General features: G+C 42.2%; 1 protein-coding gene across 2 annotated transcripts in view; it reads left to right on the top strand.

Moving 5' to 3' along the window:
- Nucleotides 1-501: 501 nt before the first annotated feature.
- Nucleotides 502-21,625, top strand: part of hip1 (huntingtin interacting protein 1) — a 331,165-nt gene continuing 310,041 nt past the window's right edge. For both annotated transcript variants that reach the window (XM_063031277.1, XM_063031274.1), the window contains exon 1: nucleotides 502-637. In XM_063031277.1, coding sequence (XP_062887347.1) covers nucleotides 533-637 — 105 coding nt within the window. In that variant the 5' untranslated portion in view covers nucleotides 502-532. The remainder of the gene's footprint in view (nucleotides 638-21,625) is intronic.

The raw sequence follows: 21,625 nt of genomic DNA, 5'->3' as shown, positions 1-21,625 counted from the left end.
CTCTCAAAGATACGGCTAGATTTGACCGCGTTCTCAGCATTCTGTGGGTATATTCAAACCCCGTTATGTGTCTCTGCCTTAGCTACTGCCTGCAGGTCGAGAGCAGATTCACTATTTAAAAATAGCCGGGCTTCAAAATAGTAAGCCAAACAAAAGCCCTGTGACTTCTCCGATTGGAAGCAATAGTTTAGCACCCAACTTTGGGTAACTTTTAACTCGTCAACCCAAGCCAATGGTGAACTTTCAACCAATGCAGTGAAGAGCTGGGGAAAATTATCCAATGAAGGTTGGGCAGCGTTACGCTCCATCCAATAGTAACCCGGGTCGTTTGATGATGTAAACAAAGCCGGACAACGAGCTCCGGATGTTGATTGATGGTCTTCTTGGCCATTAGTCTCCGGAGTAGATATCCACTACTGTCCAATTGGCGGTGGGTTTGAGGGGTTGAGGCCAATGAGAGGGGAGTGTGGGCGGGCTGGGCTGAAGCTGGGGAGAAGTGCGTTGTCGCTGGAGTGCTGTGGTAGTCGGGGACATGGAGAAAATGACCAGTTCTGTTAAGCAGGTGCCGGCTCAGCTGCTGCGGGGCCGGCCGGGAAACAGCCTGGAGGCGGAGAGGGAGCACTTCGAGCGCAGTCAGGTGAGGGGGATGCCGGAGGTCGGAGGGCAGGGGTGGGGTGTCGTGGCGTGGGCCCCAACCTTCTCCGCCCGCCTTCCTGTCCGAATGATTAAAGTTAATCCTCGCCCCGGCGCTGAACTTTGCAGCCTCTTCACTGAGGTGATTTAAAATCCAAATCTAAGCCCTTGGCTTGTGACGTTGAGTTTCATTTAGTTTTCCAAAGCAGTTTGACTTTCTCATTGCCTAGTATCTTAATGCACAGGCTTTTGTTCGGAGGACTGATGGCACATGCAAGGTGAAGTATTTTCTCGGTAGCTGGAAGTGTATGCTTGATAGTGTCTTCGTATTGTAGTCTCTGTGTAGGCAGTCGAAATATTTTAATTTAACTTGCAAAACTTAGAGATGTTGTGGTATCTCCTCTTCCTGTGTGAATTCTACCTCGCTGTTGTGCGCGGTTTATCAAAAACTCATTGAAGTTACTTAAAGAATGATGCATATTGCATTCGGTGATAACTTTTTTGCTAGCATGCTACTTGACCCTTCAAAAATTGTGTACTGATCTTTCTTTCTCTGTTTGGAGCTAATACAACTCCAGGAGGCGTTAACTGCAAACGTGCTGATCTTACTGTGCCTCAAACATGCAATTAATGGAGCACTCGGACTGGGTTTTCAGACGAGGGTTTGCGGACACACTAATTTTAGTCTATAGTTTGGTTAGAGCATGAAGTTTGAGAGTGTATTCCTGTACTGAATTAAATAAACGCAGTAGGGGTTGTGGAATGATACCCGGATTTTGATGGAAGAATGTTGAACAAGACTTCATGAGTAATGCTTAACCAATGTGCATGGTAGCTGGTGTTTTCCTGCTCCTGGAGCCATACCTACCTACAGATATCACTTGTTACCTGTTAGCCTCTCATAAGCACGGATGCTGGAAATCCAAAGCAACATGCACTAAGTACTGGAGGAACTCAGCAGTTCAGAGAGCATCAATGGAAGCAAATAAACTGAAGTAGGGTCTCGGCCTGAAACGTCAACTGTTTATTCATTTCCACAGATGCTGCCTAACCTGTTGAGTTTCTCCAGCATTTTGTGTTGGCCTTTGTCTAATTAGACCCGGCTGGTGGCGTAGTGGCATCAGTGTCGGACTTCGGGACGAAAGGTCCTGAGTTTGAACGCAGCCAGCTCCCCTGCACGCTTTCCGTCCGTGCTGGGTTACCATCTGGTGATCTCTTTGGAAACTCACCCGGCAAACCACTGCTGTAACTTGCCTCGTACGCGGTTCCACACTACATCAGAGAGGTGTGGAGGGAAATTGTCCACTAACTGGAGAAACTCTGGATGTGAGGTACCTTTCCTTTCTATCGCCCCCTCTCTATACTGTTCCCTTCCAGTCCGAATCGGGATTTTGACCAAAAATGTCAAGAATTACTCCCTACCCCCCTCAGTTGCTACCTTACTCCCCACCGGGTTGTTTGATGCAGAATCTGCTGTTTGTGTTTTTGGAAAATATTGCCTATTGGAGATTGAACAAAAGGTCAATGTGTCTACAGTGGTTCTACTTGTGTGGTAAATATTGTGCAGAAGGTTGTAACTTAGTCTTCTGTGACCTAATTAGCTTTAAGATAAATCCTTTCTACCTACTAAAGCTAACCTTACTGTGATGTTCTGGATGTTGGTTTTAAATTAAAATACTGGTGTGGGGGGAGAATATGATTTCTCAGTTGCCATAAGGTTGTACAGTGCATGGGACTTTAAAAAAAATTACATTATTTTATTGAAAGCTGGCATGCTTTGCCCGAGTGAAGCCTTCCACCATTGCAAACAAATTTGAGTTTGGGTTTATACAAATGAATTTGATTCTACCATTATATAGATTTCGTATTATTTAAAGCAAGGGTTCCCAACCTGGGGTACATGGACACCTTACTTAATGGTGTTGGTCCATGGCATAAAGCAGGTTGGGAACCCCTGCTTCAGGGTGACCATAGGGTTTAGCTGATTTTGTGAAGATTTTTATGTTGCAATTTCTGGTATTTTCCATTCATTCAGAACTACTTGGACCATCTTGTGTATGTTTGAACTGAAACAGGTTATTGGTAGTCATAGACAGTGTTGGAACTGCCAACACTATTAGGTACTGTGCCCAAGAGATGCAGGGAGGTGGATAAAACTGGATCAAATGGTAGCTGCAATTTCTTTCCACATACTCCATGGGAGAAGTATTTTAGTCTTGTAAGCTTTTATTGGAATTTTCATGTAGTCTGCACTACTTTGTGTTGCAATTGACTTGGTAACTTTCGGATGCATGAATGGTATTTACTGTGGAGACCCTCAGGCATTACAAACTTTGAAATTATTATTGGCATTTTAGTAACTTCAAAGCTGTAACCTTCAAGGCAGTTGTTATGAACCACATGCCCTTTGGCTTATTCGTCAACAGGTTCAATAGGTACATTTAATGTCGGAGAAGCATATACCATATACATCCTGAGATTCTTTTTCTTACAAACATCCATGAAAACAGAGGAGTAACCCAAAGAATGAATGACAGTTAAATGTTAGAACCCCAAAGCACCAAGTCTTGATCAATTTATCAAGAAAGTAATATTTAAGGCAATGTTCAACATTGTTGTAAATTTGACTGTAATATGTGACTTTTTCTTTAAAAAAGGCTCTAAACATTGTTCCTCTTCTATTTTTCCTTTCCTGTTTTAGTTTATTCAATTTAAGAAGTACTCAGTTTCATTCTGGTAATTGCATGCATATTTTGCCTTGCAATCATGTTGGGTTTGGCATTTTGTTGCACTGAAAGGCTTCTTCTAGCTAGATTTTTGTTCTGCTGTTGGGAAATCAAAGTGCATTTATTATTGAAGTAAGTATAAATTATACAACCTTGAGATTTGCCTGCTTCCGGGCAGCCGCACAACAAAAAAAACTGAAAGAACCCATTTTAAAAAAGACCAACAAACATCCAATGTGCAGAGAGAGAGAGGGGGAAAAAACATACACACCGTGCTTACAATAAAAGCAAGCAACAGCATTCAGAACGAAAGGCCCATAGACTCGGCCTCTGATCACACAGCAGGACAAATCATCGTGGAGCTCGCGGCCCAGAGAAGCTGGAGCAGTGTCACAGTCTCGGCTTCGGTGCTGTGGAGAGCAGAGCAAATGTCGTGGAGCTGCAAGCAGAACTGGCCCAGCCCTCGCCTCCGGGTCCCAACACCCTGCCTTTCCAGTCCATCTGGCCTGGCGTTTAAATTGTCCAAACATCGGGTCACTCACCGCACTAGGACCCAGGCCCTGTCGCTTTGATATGCTCTGGGCCTGGATGTTCCAGCCTGTAACCAGCCTTTCCAAATCGGCCCAGCACTTAGATTGATCAGACCTCACTCTTGGTGCTCCCAAACTCCTCTGCTTTGACTTTCCTCCGCTTCGCATGCTCCTACTCAGTCTTGACCGTGTCCTGACCCCACTTCGACCTCACACCTTGACCCCCAAGTCAGCCTCGCTTTTACTCAACTTTTCTTTGTTTGCTGTGATAGTTTACAACAATTTTCCACAGAACAAGTGTTATTAATAAAGTATTTAGTTGTATTTCTTGCTTTATGAACCACCAGTAAGCCGTCGCCCATCTTCAGTAACTCCACTTTAAGCTGGAAGTCTGAAGGATTTGGATTTGCTCCCGCTTTTTGGGGAGATCTGTCCATACATGGATGATTTAAAATGGTGTTTTTAATGTGGGGATTAGTTCACTCCTGTTCAGTGAGTTGCAGCATTCTTTACTAATAATGACTCTTTAAAACAAAATTGTTTTTAGCTTTGAGGCATGAATTAAATGGGTGAGAATGCAGTGCTGAGGCAATCTGAGTCAGTTGGATTGGGAAAGCTATCTTCAGCAAAGAAGTGAGGGTAGATGCACATTCCCCGAGGACTTACTCAATGCAGACTCTTGTCTTGAAATCATTCAGGCCTCTGAATTCCAATATCAGCATCTGAGCATACTTGGTTATCCAGTGAATTTTGAAAATTTAGAGCCTCTTCAATATCAGTCTGAAATGTCTAACACAGTTTAAACTTTAATCCTAAAGGAAAAAGCACATGGTGGAAGAACTCAGCCAGTCGAGCAGCATTTGTGGTGATAAAAACCAGTTAAAGTATTGAGTCAATGAGTTACAAAGCACAGAAGGTCTCAATATCCTCCTTTATCCAGGATTCCTGACTCCTCCCAGTCTTGCCTTTCACACTAACAGAGGCATTCAGACCATGAACTGTCATTATCTTGCCTTTAAAAGCCTCACAAACAACCTTTTGCAAGCTCTTGTCTTGAACCATCAGAAATCTCTTTGCCCCAACATTTAGAAGTTGAACCTATGGACCAGTTCTGTTCCTTTCTACAATTATTTAAAAACTAACAGAACTATGGTCACTGGTCCTCAAGACTTGGGTTTTGGGTTTAGGACATATACATTTAGCAATTGGCTTTGGCTACCAGTCTTCACATTTGAATATGTATCGTGGATTTAATTTGGAGTGCAGCTCTGAACGATAGGTTCCTAAAGGCAGTGAATCTCAGACCAGATAATGCTGATTAAAGTTCATTTGGATGTCTGGGGTGTGAAGGTTGTATGTAGCTTCAAAGAAAGTATTGTCCATACAATGTAAATATGGAATTGTTCTTTGATGTGTAGCACATAAAATATCGAGCCCCACGTTGGTAGACCTTTTGACTGAAAGTGTCTTCATGTACCTTGTGTTTTCAAATAAAAGGCTGCTTTGGGTCTACCAGTACTTTTCTCTCGTGACTTCATTCATACACCTCAGTCACTTTCCTTCCCAGGTTGAACTTTGCCCTCTCGCTAGTAGTAGGGTGTCCATTTAAGCCCTTAAAAGTATGGCAGACCCAATCTATGTTGGGAAAATTAATTCTCTACTCTGACAACCCTATTTTTCTTACAACTCTGAACAATTACCTTGCATGTTTGTTCTTCTAATTCCCGTTGACTATTAGGATTTTGTAGTACATCCCCCAACAATGTAATCATCCCCTTGACAAATTCCTCTTGACTATTTGGGAACTTTTGTACAACTCCCAACAATGTGATCCGTATTTATTTATCAGCTCCATCCATAAAGCCTCACTGGATGGTCCTTCAGTAATTTCACCTGACTTCAGCTGTGACATTCCCTTAAATCAAAATGCAACTCCCCCTGTTCTGCCTGTGACCCGGGACATCAACCTGCCAGCCCTGTCCTTCTTGATACAAATAAGATCCCTGTCCTGATAGGTTATCTTGTTCCTCTTTCCACAGATGCTGCTTGACAGGCCGAGTTCTTCAGCACTTTCTGTTTTCCAGATTCCAGGCTTTGCAGTTTGTTTAACATAATGTGAGTCGGTGTAACCAGGCTGTAAATTTTTACATCCCTTCTGGAATTCTTAGTTCCTGAGAGGCACCTGTCATTCTACCCTGAGCAAGTGAATGCAAGCCCATTGTACTCAGTACCTCCACATATGGAAACATTCTCCTCAAAAAGTTAATTCTAATGTCCCTTCTATTGCCATGTATCAGAGAAAAATCACAGTTTTCCAGTTCTTGAGATCGAAACTTCTTGTAGAATCAAGATGTTTTTTTCAAAGCCTTGGGGAATTGTGGTAAGGTATACTTCACAACTCATATGAAGTCATGCATGCCATTCTAATTACCTACTACAACAATTTAACTTTGTTTTGGTGTACAGAAATGTATAAATCCATTTGAAAATTAACATATAAATCTAATCTTCCAATTCCCAACACTGAGCTTCCTTCACTTGCTTCTTGCCTTTCATTTAACTGTTGCAGCTCAGCCTTTCACTGAGCCTTGTATCATTAATTCTAACATAGATATATTGCTCTTGACCCCATCATCTGAGCTGGTTATACAGACTGGAAATAGTTCAGGCCCGTCCTTGAATCTTTTGTACTCCACTAGTGACAGACAGCGCAGTAGCGTAGTGGTTAACACTACTTGTGGGTTTTCCTTCAAGAAAATCTGGTACATTTTATCATTTTCTATGAACTGCTTTGCCACTTTTCCAGACACCTGATATCAGGCTGCTTGTTAGTACTTTATTTTGAAAGCTGTTTTTACATTCAGCACCATTGCATCTACTAAACAGCAAATATGGTAACTAACGTCAGTGACAATAAATCTGTTTCTGATTCTGTGAAGTAGGTTAAGATGTTTTTGATGCAAAGAAGTGATGTGTAGATGACTTTGGTTTGCTAGAATAGCGGTGACAATGTTGCTGCTGATGACCCCACACTGGTTGTTATACTTATATGATATGCCCTCCAATCATTTCAGTAACGATGTTTGAAAAGTTGAAGAAGTGTATTCTAACCTTAATTAACAATTAGCAAAACATGCCATCTGAGAGTGATAAACTTAAGTGGTCAACCTGAGGCATGATATCCATCAGTTCCCAGCTCCAAACTGCCCAGAACAAAGCACTTATTCCCTTTGCTTTTACCATGCCACCACTGATGTGACTAGTTACCATACGCAGAATAAATGGACTACAAAGAATACATTGCAAGTAGAAATTAGATGCACGGTCCCTACAGACTTTTTTAACATGTTTGATTCAGACAGTCCACCTTCATTTTCTTAATTGTTCATTTCTTTTCTTGAGTTGACCTGATTTATTGGAGCCTTTCCTCTGGAACTCTGTTCCTTTTTCTTTGGCCTTGCCATTAGCAAAATAACGGCAGAAATTGTTTTACTTTTCTTCACTGTAGTTTCTAGAGTTGTGCTATTCGGTAATTGCCTTTTGTTGTTCTTACCCTTGTGTAACTCATGCGGAATTGGTTGAGTCCTATCACAAGTCGGCTGGAGTTGCCTCTGATTATGGTGTTAGGTGTGCAAATCTGGCCACAGCTGCAGTGTATAATCCCCTTAACCACACTGAACCCCAACCTAAAGCCCCCTCTTGCGGATCCCAGTCTTGAAGAACTCTGTCCTTGGTTCTCCCCCGCTGAGGTAATTTCAATCAGTAGTATTACTCTTGCAGTGCCCTTGATCCTCTCTTTTAATTCTTGTTCCTGCACACTGGTCCTGCGCCTGTTTGACCCTTTGTACTCTCACATTTGTTGTTAATGATGCTGTCACCTCTTTCCCTGCTGTTGCATCTTTTGGATTTGTTCACAGAGTTGAAAAGCTTGAGATTGTTAGAATCAAGGTTGAAACTTTAAGCTACCAGACGATAAAGGGAAATGAGAGGTTTTAGATATGTGGGTTATGATGAGACGGGGGGAAAAAATGACTGGAGTCGCTTGGCACTTTAGTGGAAAAATGCGTCAAAATCAAGCTTACAAATATTTACGAAAATAGTGAAAAGAAAACTGCCAATGTTCACAGAAGGATATCTATCCAGAAAACACACAATAGCTTCATATTTGTATTCTTGTCCAGTGTGAACTGGCAGTCAGTGTCTCCCCCCGCTACTGAGAGCAAAGAGCCCTGTTTATTAGGCACTAGGACATAACATCTTTAATTAGCCATGGTTAACTTGAGATTACACATGAATTAGAATATGATGCACCCCACAATGTAGTTATAATTGTATTACAAAATATTGTCTAGCTAAATACAGTATACAAACAACATATACACGTTTACACATCCCAATTACACAGTGCAATATTCCATTTCTTTAGAATAGTTGGAAAGGCACCAGAAAGCCAACGCAGCACATCAGCTGGGTTTTGGACCCACTGTGAGGACATACCACGGAAGACACTCAAGTACATACACTCAGTGGAATGACAGCAGAATGGCAAGGCATTCTTTGTGTGCGTAAGGAGGTGCGTTTACCGAGTGCTGTCCATCACAAGTAGTTTTGAGATCTGTGCGTAAATTTGCCAAGTAGGATACAAGCATCAGAATTTTAGTAAAGATGTGTGGGAACAATGTTGAGGATGATTTGTTGTGTGGAGATGAGTGATGATAGCAGGTATGCTGAGTACTTATGGGTAATGTCACAGTCGTGTTTTTGTTGAGAAAATTACTACTGATAATGCAATTCCTGGGAACTTTGCCTGGAAGAGAAAATGGAATCAAAGACGAGGATTTTTTTTGGAAGGGGTGGAGTGGTGAGATATTCATTTGGTCTTCGTGTGTTTTACATTGCAGAGGTAATGGTAGTGGCAAGACTGGTTGTGGAAAGGGAGAACTTGAACTTTTCATTTGCCCCTTGCCTTTCAAGGATATTGCTTGATAATTGTGGTAAATGGGGATGGGGGGGGGGATGGGGGGAGGTGTTTGTTGTAGAATTTGAGAAGAGGCAGAGAAGCTATTACATGGGTGAAATTCCATTTGGCCTGAGCAGTGATTGATCAGGGCAGGATAGCTCACTGTGTTAAAGAAAGCCAAGAGGTTTAAAAGAGAGTGCACTATGTCCCCAGGGATGCCATTCATAATTTTAATTTGAACAGGATCAGCACTGTGACAGGATGTGAACCTGATGTGAAGGATTTGAATGGCACCCCCAAAAGAGGCAGAAAGGGAAAATAGTTTAAATTATTTCCCTTTGCAGTGGGATTATAGTATTTAGAAAGTTTCTATCATTTGGCCAAGTGGTAGTTCTGCAAATTGGTGTTTTTTGTGAGCTAAGAGATTATTGGTAATTATGGCAGTTGGTGATTAAAAGGTGCTAGTAGTTCAAGGTTCTAGTGTCTGGTGGCTCCTTCATAATTGAGATGTTGGAATCTCACTGCTTCCATTTCAGCAATGTACAAACAGCAGTTAACTATCTGTTACACTTGAGTATTAATAATAGTTTGGCATGAGACTGCTCTTTATCTCATCCAAAATGGAGCCACTTAGTTTGCCCTGGAGCTCATTTCACAACAAGTGTGGGATGTTACTGAGACAGGTATAGAACGAGGCAGATTTAGATGATTGTTTTTAAGAAGCCTGCAACCCTGATATTTAGGACTGCAATTCCCCATTCACTGAGACGTTTACTTGTGATTCCAGAAGATAGATATTTACGCTTTGCACACCACACAAAATACAATGCAGTTTCTGCACATCTGAACTTGTACTTTGCTGTTTGCTCTAAGTCATGCACAATATTTTTTTTTCACATCCCCTGCCTTTGACTCTTCCTGCCCTGTATTGTGTTGAACTAACTTACTGCCCATTACACCACTGGTGCTTAGGGCAGAAATAAAGGTCCTCCATCTGTCTGTCCTTGGCCATCTTCTCTATTGTGCCCCAGGTGTGGTTCAGCGTCCTCATTTCTACCTCTACGGTATGACGCCAAGTTGTCGTAGATCTCCAGTGTTTCCTCTGTCCTTCAGAGGTCTAATGAAGTGCTGTCTTGATGATGGAGTTGATCTCTCCTTATCACATGCCCAATCTATCTCCATCGTTTCCTCATGATGATTGTGGCCATGTCTTCTTGGTGACACTGAAGGAGTAGAGAGTGGTTGGCCAAAAATAACGGAGCATCTTCTGGAAGCTTATGGTGTGGAATGACTGTAGCTTGGCCAGATCACTCTCTGTCATACTGGACACCTTATGCTGAAAATTTGCAGTGTTGTGAGTGAAACAACAAAAGCATCGAATCTACCCAAAAAATCTGGTCATATTGTTGACAACAATAGAAAGTCCACGGCCTCCTCTACTGTCAAGATGAAACCACACTCAGGTTGGAGGAACAACACCTTATATTCAGTCTGGGTAGCCTCCAACCTGATGGCATGAACATTGACTTCTCAAACTTCCGCTAATGCCTCACCTCCCCCTCGTACCCCATCCGTTATTTAATTATATACACACACATACTTTTTCTCTCTCTCCTTTTTCTCTCTCTGTCCCCCTCACTATACCCCTTACCCATCCTCTGGTTTCCCCCCTCCCCCTTTTCTTTCTCCCTGGGCCTCCTATCCCATGATCCTCTCATAGCCCTTTTGCCAATCACCTGTCCAGCTCTTGGCTCCATCCCTCCCCCTCCCCCTCCCCCTCCCACTTTCAAACCTCTTACTAGCTCTTCTTTCAGTTAGCCCTGACAAAGGGTCTCGGCCCGAAACATCGACTGTACCTCTTCCTAGAGATGCTGCTTAGCCTGCTATGTTCACCAGCAACTTTTATGTGTGTTGCTTAAACTCTTTGATCCCAAGCTTGCTACTCTTTCTTGCTAAGACTGGCTGGATTAAACAGTAAAGAGGTTTCAGCTGCTTGGGGAAAAAAAACACAATGGGGTTCTTGCAAATTTTGCCATTGATATACAAGTTTTATTGGTGTACATGTACAATAATCTGTCCAAGTTTCTGGCAAAAAAATGGATTATGCTAGGTGGTTGCAAGCTGAATCTGTTTTGCGCTCTGGGCTCTCTCAAAACCAGTGCTAATTTAAAATGATGCCTGCTGGATTTTAAGACATCTAATGAAGGACTGTTGCTGCAGAAATATTTTTCAATCCATACATAATGATGTTCCAGCAACGCACATCAAAATTGCTGGTGAACGCAGCAGGCCAGGCAGCATCTCTAGGAAGAGGCGCAGTCGACGTTTCAGGCCGAGACCCTTCGTCAGGACTAACTGAAGGAAGAGCTAGTAAGAGATTTGAAAGTTGGAGGGGGAGGGGGAGATCCAAAATGATAGGAGAAGGCAGGAGGGGGAGGGATGGAGCCAAAAGCTGGACAGCTGATTGGCAAAAGGGATACGAGAGGATCATGGGACAGGAGGTCCGGGAAGAAAGACGGGAGGGGGGGAACCCAGAGGATGGGCAAGGGGTATATTCAGAGGGACAGAGGGAGAAAAAGGAGAGTGACAGAAAGAATGTGTGCATTAAAAAAAAAGTAACAGATGGGGTACGAGGGGGAGGTGGGGCCTTAGTGGAAGTTAGAGAAGTCGATAATGATGTTCCTATTTTTTATGCATAATTGTGTTCATTTCTGTGTGTAATTCATTTGTATGGAATTTAGAAGAAAAGAAACAATTTCATGTTTTCTATTCCTGTGAAGGATGTCAGCTACAATCTGTCTTCTGTAGAAGGGACTGGCATTTTTCAGTGTAATCTCTGCGATTCCTATTCCTGTAGTCCGTCCTTGGGATTTGAGCAGTTATTTCCTGGACAACAAAACATAGTTTACTGGTTGTCAAAGTCCATTGAATTTAAGAGTTCCTGACCTGCATAAGTCTAGCGGGAATAGTAACATTTTTTTTGTCCTAGGTGCTTTGTTAGCCAGTACCCAAGATGGAGCTGACTACATTTACAATCCTCTGCAGCTTCTTCCTGTCCTGTGCAGTAGCCCCGCACCCCCCATACCAGACAGACGGTGATGTAGCCTGTCAGAACACTCTCCACAGTACATCTATAGAAGTTTTTGAGGGTATTTGTTGACATACCAAATCTCTTCAAACTCCTAATGAAGTATAGTTGCTGTCTTGCCCTCTTAATAACTGCATCGATATATTGGGACCAGGTTAGATCTTCAGAGATCTTGACACCCAGGAACAGTTTTAAGGTGCTTGGAAGTAGGTACAGAGGAGATGTCAAGGGTAAATTTTTTACGCAGAGTGGTGAGTGCGTAGAATGGGGTGCTGGTGACGGTGGTGGGAGTGGATACAATGGGGTCTTTTAAGAGACTCTTGGATAGGTACAGGGAGCTTAGAAAAATTGAGGGCTATGGGTAACCCTATGTAATTTCTAAAGTAAGTATGTTTGGCACAACGTTGTGGGCCGAAGGGCCTGTATTGTGCTGTAGGTTTTCTGTGTTTCAGGGTCCCACTTGCATTGCAGGATTTGATGTTGATTTTTAATTGATGTCTTTCATGTGAAGTTGTGATATTCAGGGATGTTTTGAGATTGGTGAATTTAATGAAGTGTGTGTATGAGATATCTGTATTGATGGAGTCAATAAATCTCTCATGGAGAAGGGTTTGGGCGGGCTTTGTCCTCCCACTTGTAGTAATTTTGTCTGGATGCTTTCTGTTGTATTAACCAAACTCTAATCATCCAACCACAATCATAATTGATATTAATAACTCAGGGGCTTGGGGTTTGATCAGTAGTTTGGTCTTTCAAACCAGGTGGGGTTGGAATTGCTTTGAGGCATTTGGAAATGAATTCTGCAGATGCTGAAAATCCAGAGTAGCATGTACAAAATGCTGGAGGGGCTCGGTACATCAGGCAGCGTCTATGGAGGGAAATAAATGGTTGATGTTTTGTGTTGAGTCCCTTCATCAGTACTGGAAAGGAAGGGGGAAGAAGGTGGAATAGAAAGGTCTGGGTAGGGAAAGGAGTACAAGCTGGAAGGTGAAACCAGGTGTGGGGAGATGGTTGTTCTTGTCTTTGCCTACCAGCCCATGGGCATCTGCATCCCATACATCATTCTCCATGACTTTCACCGTCCTTATTGGGATCCTACCACTAAACACATTTTTCACCCCCTCCCCACCCCATTCTGTTTTCGGCAGGGATTGCTCTCTGAGGCCCTTGACCACTCATTCCTCCCCACTGATCTCCCACCTGCACTGCCCTGCAAGCAGGATATAGTAAGTGCTCCACCTTCCTTTACACTTCCTCTCTCAGCACCATTCAAGGCCCCAAGCAGTCCTTCCACCTGCGGGTCTGTTGGGTCATCTGCTGTATCTGGTGCTCCCGGTGTGGCCTTCTCTGCATCGATGAGACCTGACTTAGAATGGGGGACTACTTAGAGCATATTCGCTCCATCTTTCACAACAGGTGGGGTTTCTCTTCAGACACTCATTTTAACTCTGCTTCCCTTTCCGATATGTCATTCCGTGGCCTCTTCTACTGCCATGGTGAGCTAACTATCAGGTTGGAGGAGCAAAACCTCATTCCATCTGGGTAACCTCCAACCTGACAGCATGAACCTCGACATCTCTAATTTTCAGGAATTTCTCCCTTCTCTTTTTCCATTCTCCACATCTTACCACTTCTCAGCTGCTGCTCAGCTCCCTCTTTTTTTCCCTCCTTTTTCCCTCCTTCCCTTTCTCCCATGGTCCACTCTCCTCTTAGATTCCTCCTTCTTCCCTTTACCTCTTTCACCTATCACCTGCCTGCTTCTTCCCTAGTTCCCCCTCTCATCCACTTTTCCCTCACCTGGTTTCACCTATCGCCTGCCTACTTGCATTTCTCCCCCCACCGCCCTCTCGCACTATTCTGATTTCTTTCCAAGTCCTTTCCAGTTCTGATGAAGGGTCTCTACCTGAAACGTTGTCCATTTCCTTCCATAGATGCTTGCCCTGGCCCACTGGGTTGAATTTTGTGTATTATCTGTATTCGGAAGCCTGTTTGCCTCCACTGTTTATCGATGCTGTGATTTTTAAAAAAAAATGTTCATAAGATACCAATAGGCTTCAGTCCGAGGTAAGACTGCCTCAGGCTCTTAGCTGAAAGCTTTGTTCTGGTCTGGATAGAAACACTTTGATATAATAATACTTGGGATTCTGATAGATACAATTCTTCAAAGCTTTTGACCTTGTTTTGTTGTAGTTCATGGATTTTGGGCGCTAATTAATGTTCTGATCAGCCCTGAATATTTTACTTCAGAATTTCCTCTTCCCTGTCCCTCCACCCCCCCACTTTTGCCCACAGCAACTGCCCTCTACTGTGAGGTTTCAAGGTGGCCCTGTCTACAACGCTGGGCATCGAAATAGAGCACTGCTTAACATATCCAGTTTGTTCCTGTTAATTCAGCTTTTGAATTTTAAAAGTTCAGAATGTAATGAGGCACAATTAGGTGAGGAGGGTGTTTTAAATTCCAGAATCGATTTGAGCTAATTCATGAAGACTGTTTGATTCAATTAGCATCTTGTGGAACTTGCCTATGCAATTGCAGTAACATGAATGGCTACATTTTCGGCATGGTCCAGACGCCCCATTGTGCAGTTTGGTTACAGGAGGGCAAGTCTGCTCTCTACTGGTAAGTGCTTCGATGTAATAATGATTTGCTTTTCACAGGCCATACGCCGCATTGAAGGGCAAGAGCATCAGGCACACGGAAGCATTGCTGATTTGAAATTGCCCTCCATGCTGACTTGTCTTTAGTGTATTGCTTTGGAACTTCAGAATTTTGATTCATTGAACTTTTATGTTCTCAGCCGACAAGAAGGCAGCACACCAAAAAGCATGAGTGTCTAAAGGGCAAGTACTGATGGGCAATCCTTGTGTCCTTGTCAATTGCAGCCTCAATCTTTGCCCATAGCCGCCCTCCATGTTAAGACAAGCACACTGGGTGCACAGAAGCCAAGAACTATTTTCAGAAAGAATCTTTTGTCTGCCTTCGTATTTTCATCTGGATTTGACGTTATAATTCCAACTCCCTAATTGATAATTCTAGCTGGCTGGTGGGGTAGTGGCATCCACACTGAACTCTGAGGCAAGTGGTCCCGGGTTCGAATCCTGTTGGCTGGTTGCATGCTTTCCAGTTGTGTTGGGTTGAGCATCGAGCTAGCAATTCCGCCTCATTTTTAAAAAAAAAACAACAGACAAGTGCTAAAGAAATGGCGAGGTTCTCGCCCGATGTGCCACAGGGAGTAGGAAGGAACAACGAACCCTTAATAATTCCAACAACAGTGCCGTAAACAGTTTTTAACAAATAATGTTATGATACAGCATGGAAACAGGCTCTTTGGTCCAATGATGTTATGCTAATCAAGCACTATTTACAACAATCTTACTCCATTCCCTCTGTACTCTCATTAAACCACCTTCCAGATTCAACAACTCCCTACACCTGGATCAGTTTACACATTTAAAGTGGCCAATTAACTCACCGTAGCAAAACCCTTATTTTAAACAAGAGTAATTTCTCCTTAAAGCTTTCACGGTGACAGTGTTCTTCTGAAAAGAAGCCCTGTATAACTCTAAGCACCTTGTGTATTGCCTTAACTGAAGGTGCAGATAGAAAGTGACAGCAAATTGTATTGGATTCACTTAAGCAAGAGACTTCTCAGTGGTTGACTTCCAGCAGAGCCAATGGTGCATCGGTCACCCAAGCCGTAAGTATATTGATCTGAAATGGAGTGAACGGGGTTCCACACCACTACGCCTTTTTATTTCTGAAAGAACTCTTACTACACCTTTGCTGTTCTGAGGGTATACACTGGTTTTTAATCTTGCTGTGGTCGTTGGGAAGATCCTTGTATTGGCAGTCCTAAATTTGAGTTTTGCCAAATTAAGTTCGGGGGAGTATAACTCTAGAAAAATATTATTGTATTTACAATGTGATCCTATAAAATTTTAGTTGATTGATCTACTGTAAATATTTCATTTGTTCTCTGTGACTGCAACTGTTCATCTCCCAATGATCAACAGTCAATTGGGCACAGACTTTGATTTGGCATGTGGTGGCTTCTACCATCTCAGTCATTATTAGCAACCAGATCTTTTTGTCTGTTTTTGCATGATAATATTGTTCAGTTAAACACATCGTAATTTACAGCTGAGCATTGTGTTATCTGTTTCCGCCATCTATTGCGTCTATTTTTATTTAAATAGTACTTTATCGTGTTAAAATCTCTCAATGCTTTCTGAATTGTGTAAACAAATTACAGCATTCTAAGCAGTCTCTTTTGGTGCTACTTGTTTAAGCGAGATTCTACTTGAAGGCACTAGGTCAGTAGTTATGTGAATAAAATCTTTCATAGTACCTGATCTGCTGCTATAGAAAACAAAGGTCTTACTTTAGATCATCAGCTAAGCTTATTCCTTTGTACTGGACTAGAAGTCTGGAGTTCCAGGCCAGATATCGTGTTTGAAGCCTCACTTGTCTGGCAGTGTGAGTCAAGAGTACTTCCCTCTTAGTTTAGGTTCACTAAAGCTCAATAAACAACAGAGCCATTGTTCCTTGAGGAAAAGATTTTGGGACTTGAAGGCCAATGTTGGAAATGTATTTTGGACCAGCCAAATGCAAAATGCAGATGATAAAATCTGGAATCTGTCTAGTCTGAGACACTATGCCAAAAATTAATTTAAAACATTATTGCTGATAACTAAAAACTAGGATGACTGATCGTATGATTAAATTTGAGGAGGTCTGTGATTGGACAAGTATCACATTTCTCATCTGATGCATTCTTAGGCCAATTTCATGACTTGTCTCTAACATTTTGACATATGGAGTAAAAATTGTGAGCAGCTTAAAAGACTAATATTTTTGATCTTCCTTTTGAGCAATTCTGATAAATACACTGGGTGTTAGTTAATACAGAGCAAATATTAATGGAAAATACAGAGTGAAAGACCATGTAAGGAGCAAGACACCATATGTTATACTAAACGATGCAGACAGAAACAGGTGAATTGATTATGGGGAGCAAGGACATGGCAGACCAATTGAATAATTACTTTGGTTCTGTCTTCACTAAGGAGGACATAAATAATCTTCCAGAAATAGTAGGGGACAGAGGGTCCAGTGAGATGGAGGAACTGAGCAAAATACATGTTAGTAGGGAAGTGGTGTTAGGTAAATTGAAGGGATTGAAGGCAGATAAATCCCCAGGGCCAGATGGTCTGCATCCTAGAGTGCTTAAGGAAGTAGCCCAAGAAATAGTGGATGCATTAGTGATAATTTTTCAAAACTCGTTAGATTCTGGACTAGTTCCTGAGGATTGGAGGGTGGCTAATGTAACTCCACTTTTTAAAAAAGGAGGGAGAGAGAAACCAGGGAATTATAGACCGGTTAGCCTAACGTCGGTGGTGGGGAAACTGCTGGAGTCAGTTATCAAAGATGTGATAACAGCACATTTGGAAAGCGGTGAAATGATCGGACAAAGTCAGCATGGATTTGTGAAAGAAAAATCATGTCTGACGAATCTCATAGAATTTTTTGAGGATGTAACTAGTAGAGTGCATAGGGGAGAACCAGTGGATGTGGTATATTTGGATTTTCAAAAGGCTTTTGACAAGGTCCCACACAGGAGATTAGTGTGCAAACTAAAAGCACACGGTATTGGGGGTAAGGTATTGGTGTGGGTGGAGAATTGGTTAGCAGACAGGAAGCAAAGAGTGGGAATAAACGGGACCTTTTCAGAATGGCAGGCGGTGACTAGTGGGGTACCGCAAGGCTCAGTGCTGGGACCCCAGTTGTTTACAATATATATTAATGACTTGGATGAGGGAATTAAATGCAGCATCTCCAAGTTTGCGGATGACACGAAGCTGGGTGGCAGTGTTAGCTGTGAGGAGGATGCTAAGAAGATGCAGGGTGACTTGGACAGGTTGGGTGAGTGGGCAAATTCATGGCAGATGCAATTTAATGTGGATAAATGTGAAGTTATCCACTTTGGTGGCAAAAATAGGAAAACAGATTATTATCTGAATGGTGACCGATTAGGAAAAGGGGAGGTGCAACGAGACCTGGGTGTCCTTATACACCAGTCATTGAAAGTGGGCATGCGGGTACAGCAGGTGGTGAAAAAGGCGAATGGTATGCTGGCATTTATAGCGAGAGGATTCGAGTACAGGAGCAGGGAGGTACTACTGCAGTTGTACAAGGCCTTGGTGAGACCACACCTGGAGTATTGTGTGTAGTTTTGGTCCCCTAATCTGAGGAAAGACATCCTTGCCATAGAGGGAGTACAAAGAAGGTTCACCAGATTGATTCCTGGGATGGCAGGACTTTCATATGAAGAAAGACTGGATGAACTGGGCTTGTACTCGTTGGAATTTAGAAGATTGAGGGGGGATCTGATTGAAACGTATAAAATCCTAAAGGGATTGGACAGGCTAGATGCAGGAAGATTGTTCCCGATGTTGGGGAAGTCCAGAACGAGGGGCCACAGTTTGAGGATAGAGGGGAAGCCTTTTCGGACTGAGATTAGGAAAAACTTCTTCACACAGAGAGTGGTGAATGTGTGGAATTCTCTGCCACAGGAAACAGTTGAGGCCAGTTCATTTGCTATATTTAAGAGGGAGTTAGATATGGCCCTTGTGGCCACGGGGGTCAGGGGGTATGGAGGGAAGGCTGGGGCGGGGTTCTGAGTTGGATGATCAGCCATGATCATAATAAATGGCGGTGCAGGCTCGAAGGGCTGAATGGCCTACTCCTGCACCTATTTTCTATGTTTCTATGTTTCTATTAACAGAAAATGTTGAAAAGTTCTGCGAGTCGTGCAACATCTGTAGAAGGAAATAGTGCATCAAGCATAACCTTTCATCAGAATTGTGAAAGAAAGATACAAGCTAGTCTTCCATATGAGAGAAAGTGGGCAACAATGGAAATATCCATGAGAGAAAGTGGATAACTTTGGAAGCATCTCTGATTGGACAAGTCAAAGAGGCTCAGTGGTGCCACTTAACAAGACTTCAAGCTTCTCGGTCTGTGTAATATGTCAATAGGCTCGTCAGGAGTAGGTATGGAAAACTGTCAACGTAATTGAATCTGGAAACGGGAAATGCTGAGCATCCTGTCTTACTGAAACTAACTTGCATCTTTCCGAGTTCAGACCTCTAAAATTGACTGTTTCTCTTTTCACAGATACTTCCCAACTTGAGTTTTTTTTTCCAGCATTTTCATTTTTATTTCAGCTCTCCAGCATCTGCAATTTTTTTTTTCAAACTGATTTCTCTGGTATCAAAGAATCTTGACAATGAGAGGAGTTGAGTAATTCTGTCCCTTAAGGACACAAACATAATTTACTAAACTGATTAGTACTGTCCGGCGAATGGACTGAAAGACTACCATCCATCATTGGCATTCTATTATTTGGTCATCTACATAATTTTTTTTTCAGTTTTTAAGAAAAATTGCAACTGGATGTAGGTAGCCTTCAGGAAGAAAATTGAGCAATAATAATGTTGGCAAAATTAACTGAAAATTGATTAAACTGCTACTCAGAATGGCATGACAGACCACACAGAACCTTTTAGAACTTAATTTATATCAAGACAGGCTGAAGAAGGTTGCGAGTAAAATTCTTTCCCAGACCGGGCTAACCTAAGGATGGTATATGGAATTTCGGTGCAGTCGGAACTTTAAGCTGCTGATTAAACTTGGAACCTTTCTCCATCGCAACAGAAATGAAAATTGCAAACACATGATCAACTCAAAATTGTGACCTTTAAAGAAATAATAAATGACACAAAAAATGGAGTATCTCAAACAGAGGGTTTGTATTAATCAATTGTCATGAGCTGATTGTTGGATATAACCTGTAAGGAAATTGCGGACAAGTGGGATCAAATTATACATGGTGACTTTTGGAACCGGGCAACTCCTTTGTTTGATCACCAGGGCAAATCATGTCCGTGATTAAAGTCTGAATGAATGACGGGAGTTGAAGTTGTAGTTGAAAGCTGTACAGTTTAACAACTTGTGCAGCAATAGAACTTGTAATAAAGTTTATAACATCTGTTCTGGTATATCTTATGGTTAACATGTAATGTCTCATATAATAGTTGTCATGACTTATATTACATTGGTTGTAATATTACTTAAATTCAATAAACGCTTTATAAAGAGTTGTGTTCTTTGAGTTCTGTTCTACTTTGAGAATTTGCCAGCTTCATCTCTCATAGGTGGGCTTGGGCTGAACAAAGTTATTAGGTACCAAGTGAGAAAACACTTTTCTCATTGAGGAAATCCGCAAACAGAAAAAGAACTTGATGATACTGAACTTTAAGGCCCCAAAATAAACTAGGGTATTCTCAGGAAAACTAAAGGTAAAATATCATTATAAAGGGGACAAAACTTGTAGCTTAATATGAAGATAAAACAGCAAATTTTACCTTTCATTGTTTAAGAGGGAATTGGGTGGTGTGTGTGCTAATCTGCCTGGTGCCTTATTTTCTTTCTGGGAGAATTGTATTTGAGATACTCTTAAAATATTAATTGTGTGTTTAAGAAAAACCTTTGAAGAACTCTGACAAGGAAGCACTATCTTTCACAGAACAAAGTCAGGGTGAATTCTTGACCAAACAGTAAGCAGACATCCCACCTCTCCCGGAAGTTCTGGGAGTCTCCCGTATATTGATAGCGGCTCCCTGATGCCAAATTATATACAGTATCCCGGAAATCGATTTTTATTTGGGGGGGGTCGAAAGAGAGAGACAGCGAGTGACAGACGTAGAGAGAGAGTGACAGAGCATTCTGTTTGGTCTCTGTGCTAAGTAGACCTATCAGTTTTCTCTGTGGGAGGGCTTTACAGTTGACCTCTCTCTCTCTTTCATTGTCCATCAGTTCAGTTTAGTGTCCTGTAGCACCATGGCAGAGTGTTCCAAAAAAAGAAAATATAAAACTTCCTTCACCCCAGACTACACTAAAGTGTACCCTTGTTTAATAGGGGTCAAAAATAATGACAATGTTGCTCGCTGCACTGTTTGCAACAGTGACTTTTCTATTGCTCATCGTGGGTTAAATGACTGTGAAAGACATGTTGAGGTGAGTTTAACAGGTGTTATTCGTTCATTAGCATAGCTAATGTTATTTAAGCTAGCTGGGTACCTGGCAAGGAGGCAGTTGCTAAGTGAGGAAGCACAGGAAATCCCACTCCCCTCCCCCCCCACTTACAAGACAAAGCAATTCTTCAAAGATGCCAGAGCATTCTGTTAGGTGCTTTCAAAAAATATTGGAGAAGTTCCCAATGAGAAATTAAATCTTGAAAATCTGTCAGTGGTCAATACAGAGAGCCAAGATAAGGTGAATCTAGAGCAGATTTTGACTTTGACAGAGAGATTTCCAAATGTGATCAACGCAGATGCGAGAGAACAGCTCCACTTGGAAGTCCTGGATTATGCTTCAACTAACCTCGAAGGACTGGTGTCAAACTACAAAAGTTTGCCAGTTGAGTTCTGGGGGAAGCTGTCCAAAGTAAAATCTGTGAGCACAAGGCAGTTGAGATTCAAAGAGCTCTGCCAGGTGATGAAGCTGCTTTTGGTGCTGCCAAATTCTAATTGTGATGTAGAAAGGGCATTCAGCATGGTGCGTCACATTAAGACCGAATTCAGAAGTCAGCGGTCTCACAAAACACTTGTGAATCTGATGTCTTGC

The sequence above is a fragment of the Mobula hypostoma genome, chromosome 23 (assembly GCF_963921235.1).
Source record: "Mobula hypostoma chromosome 23, sMobHyp1.1, whole genome shotgun sequence".
Lineage (NCBI taxonomy): Eukaryota > Metazoa > Chordata > Chondrichthyes > Myliobatiformes > Myliobatidae > Mobula > Mobula hypostoma.
Note: the sequence above shows the minus strand (reverse complement) of the source record. Positions and strands in the feature narration are given on the sequence as shown.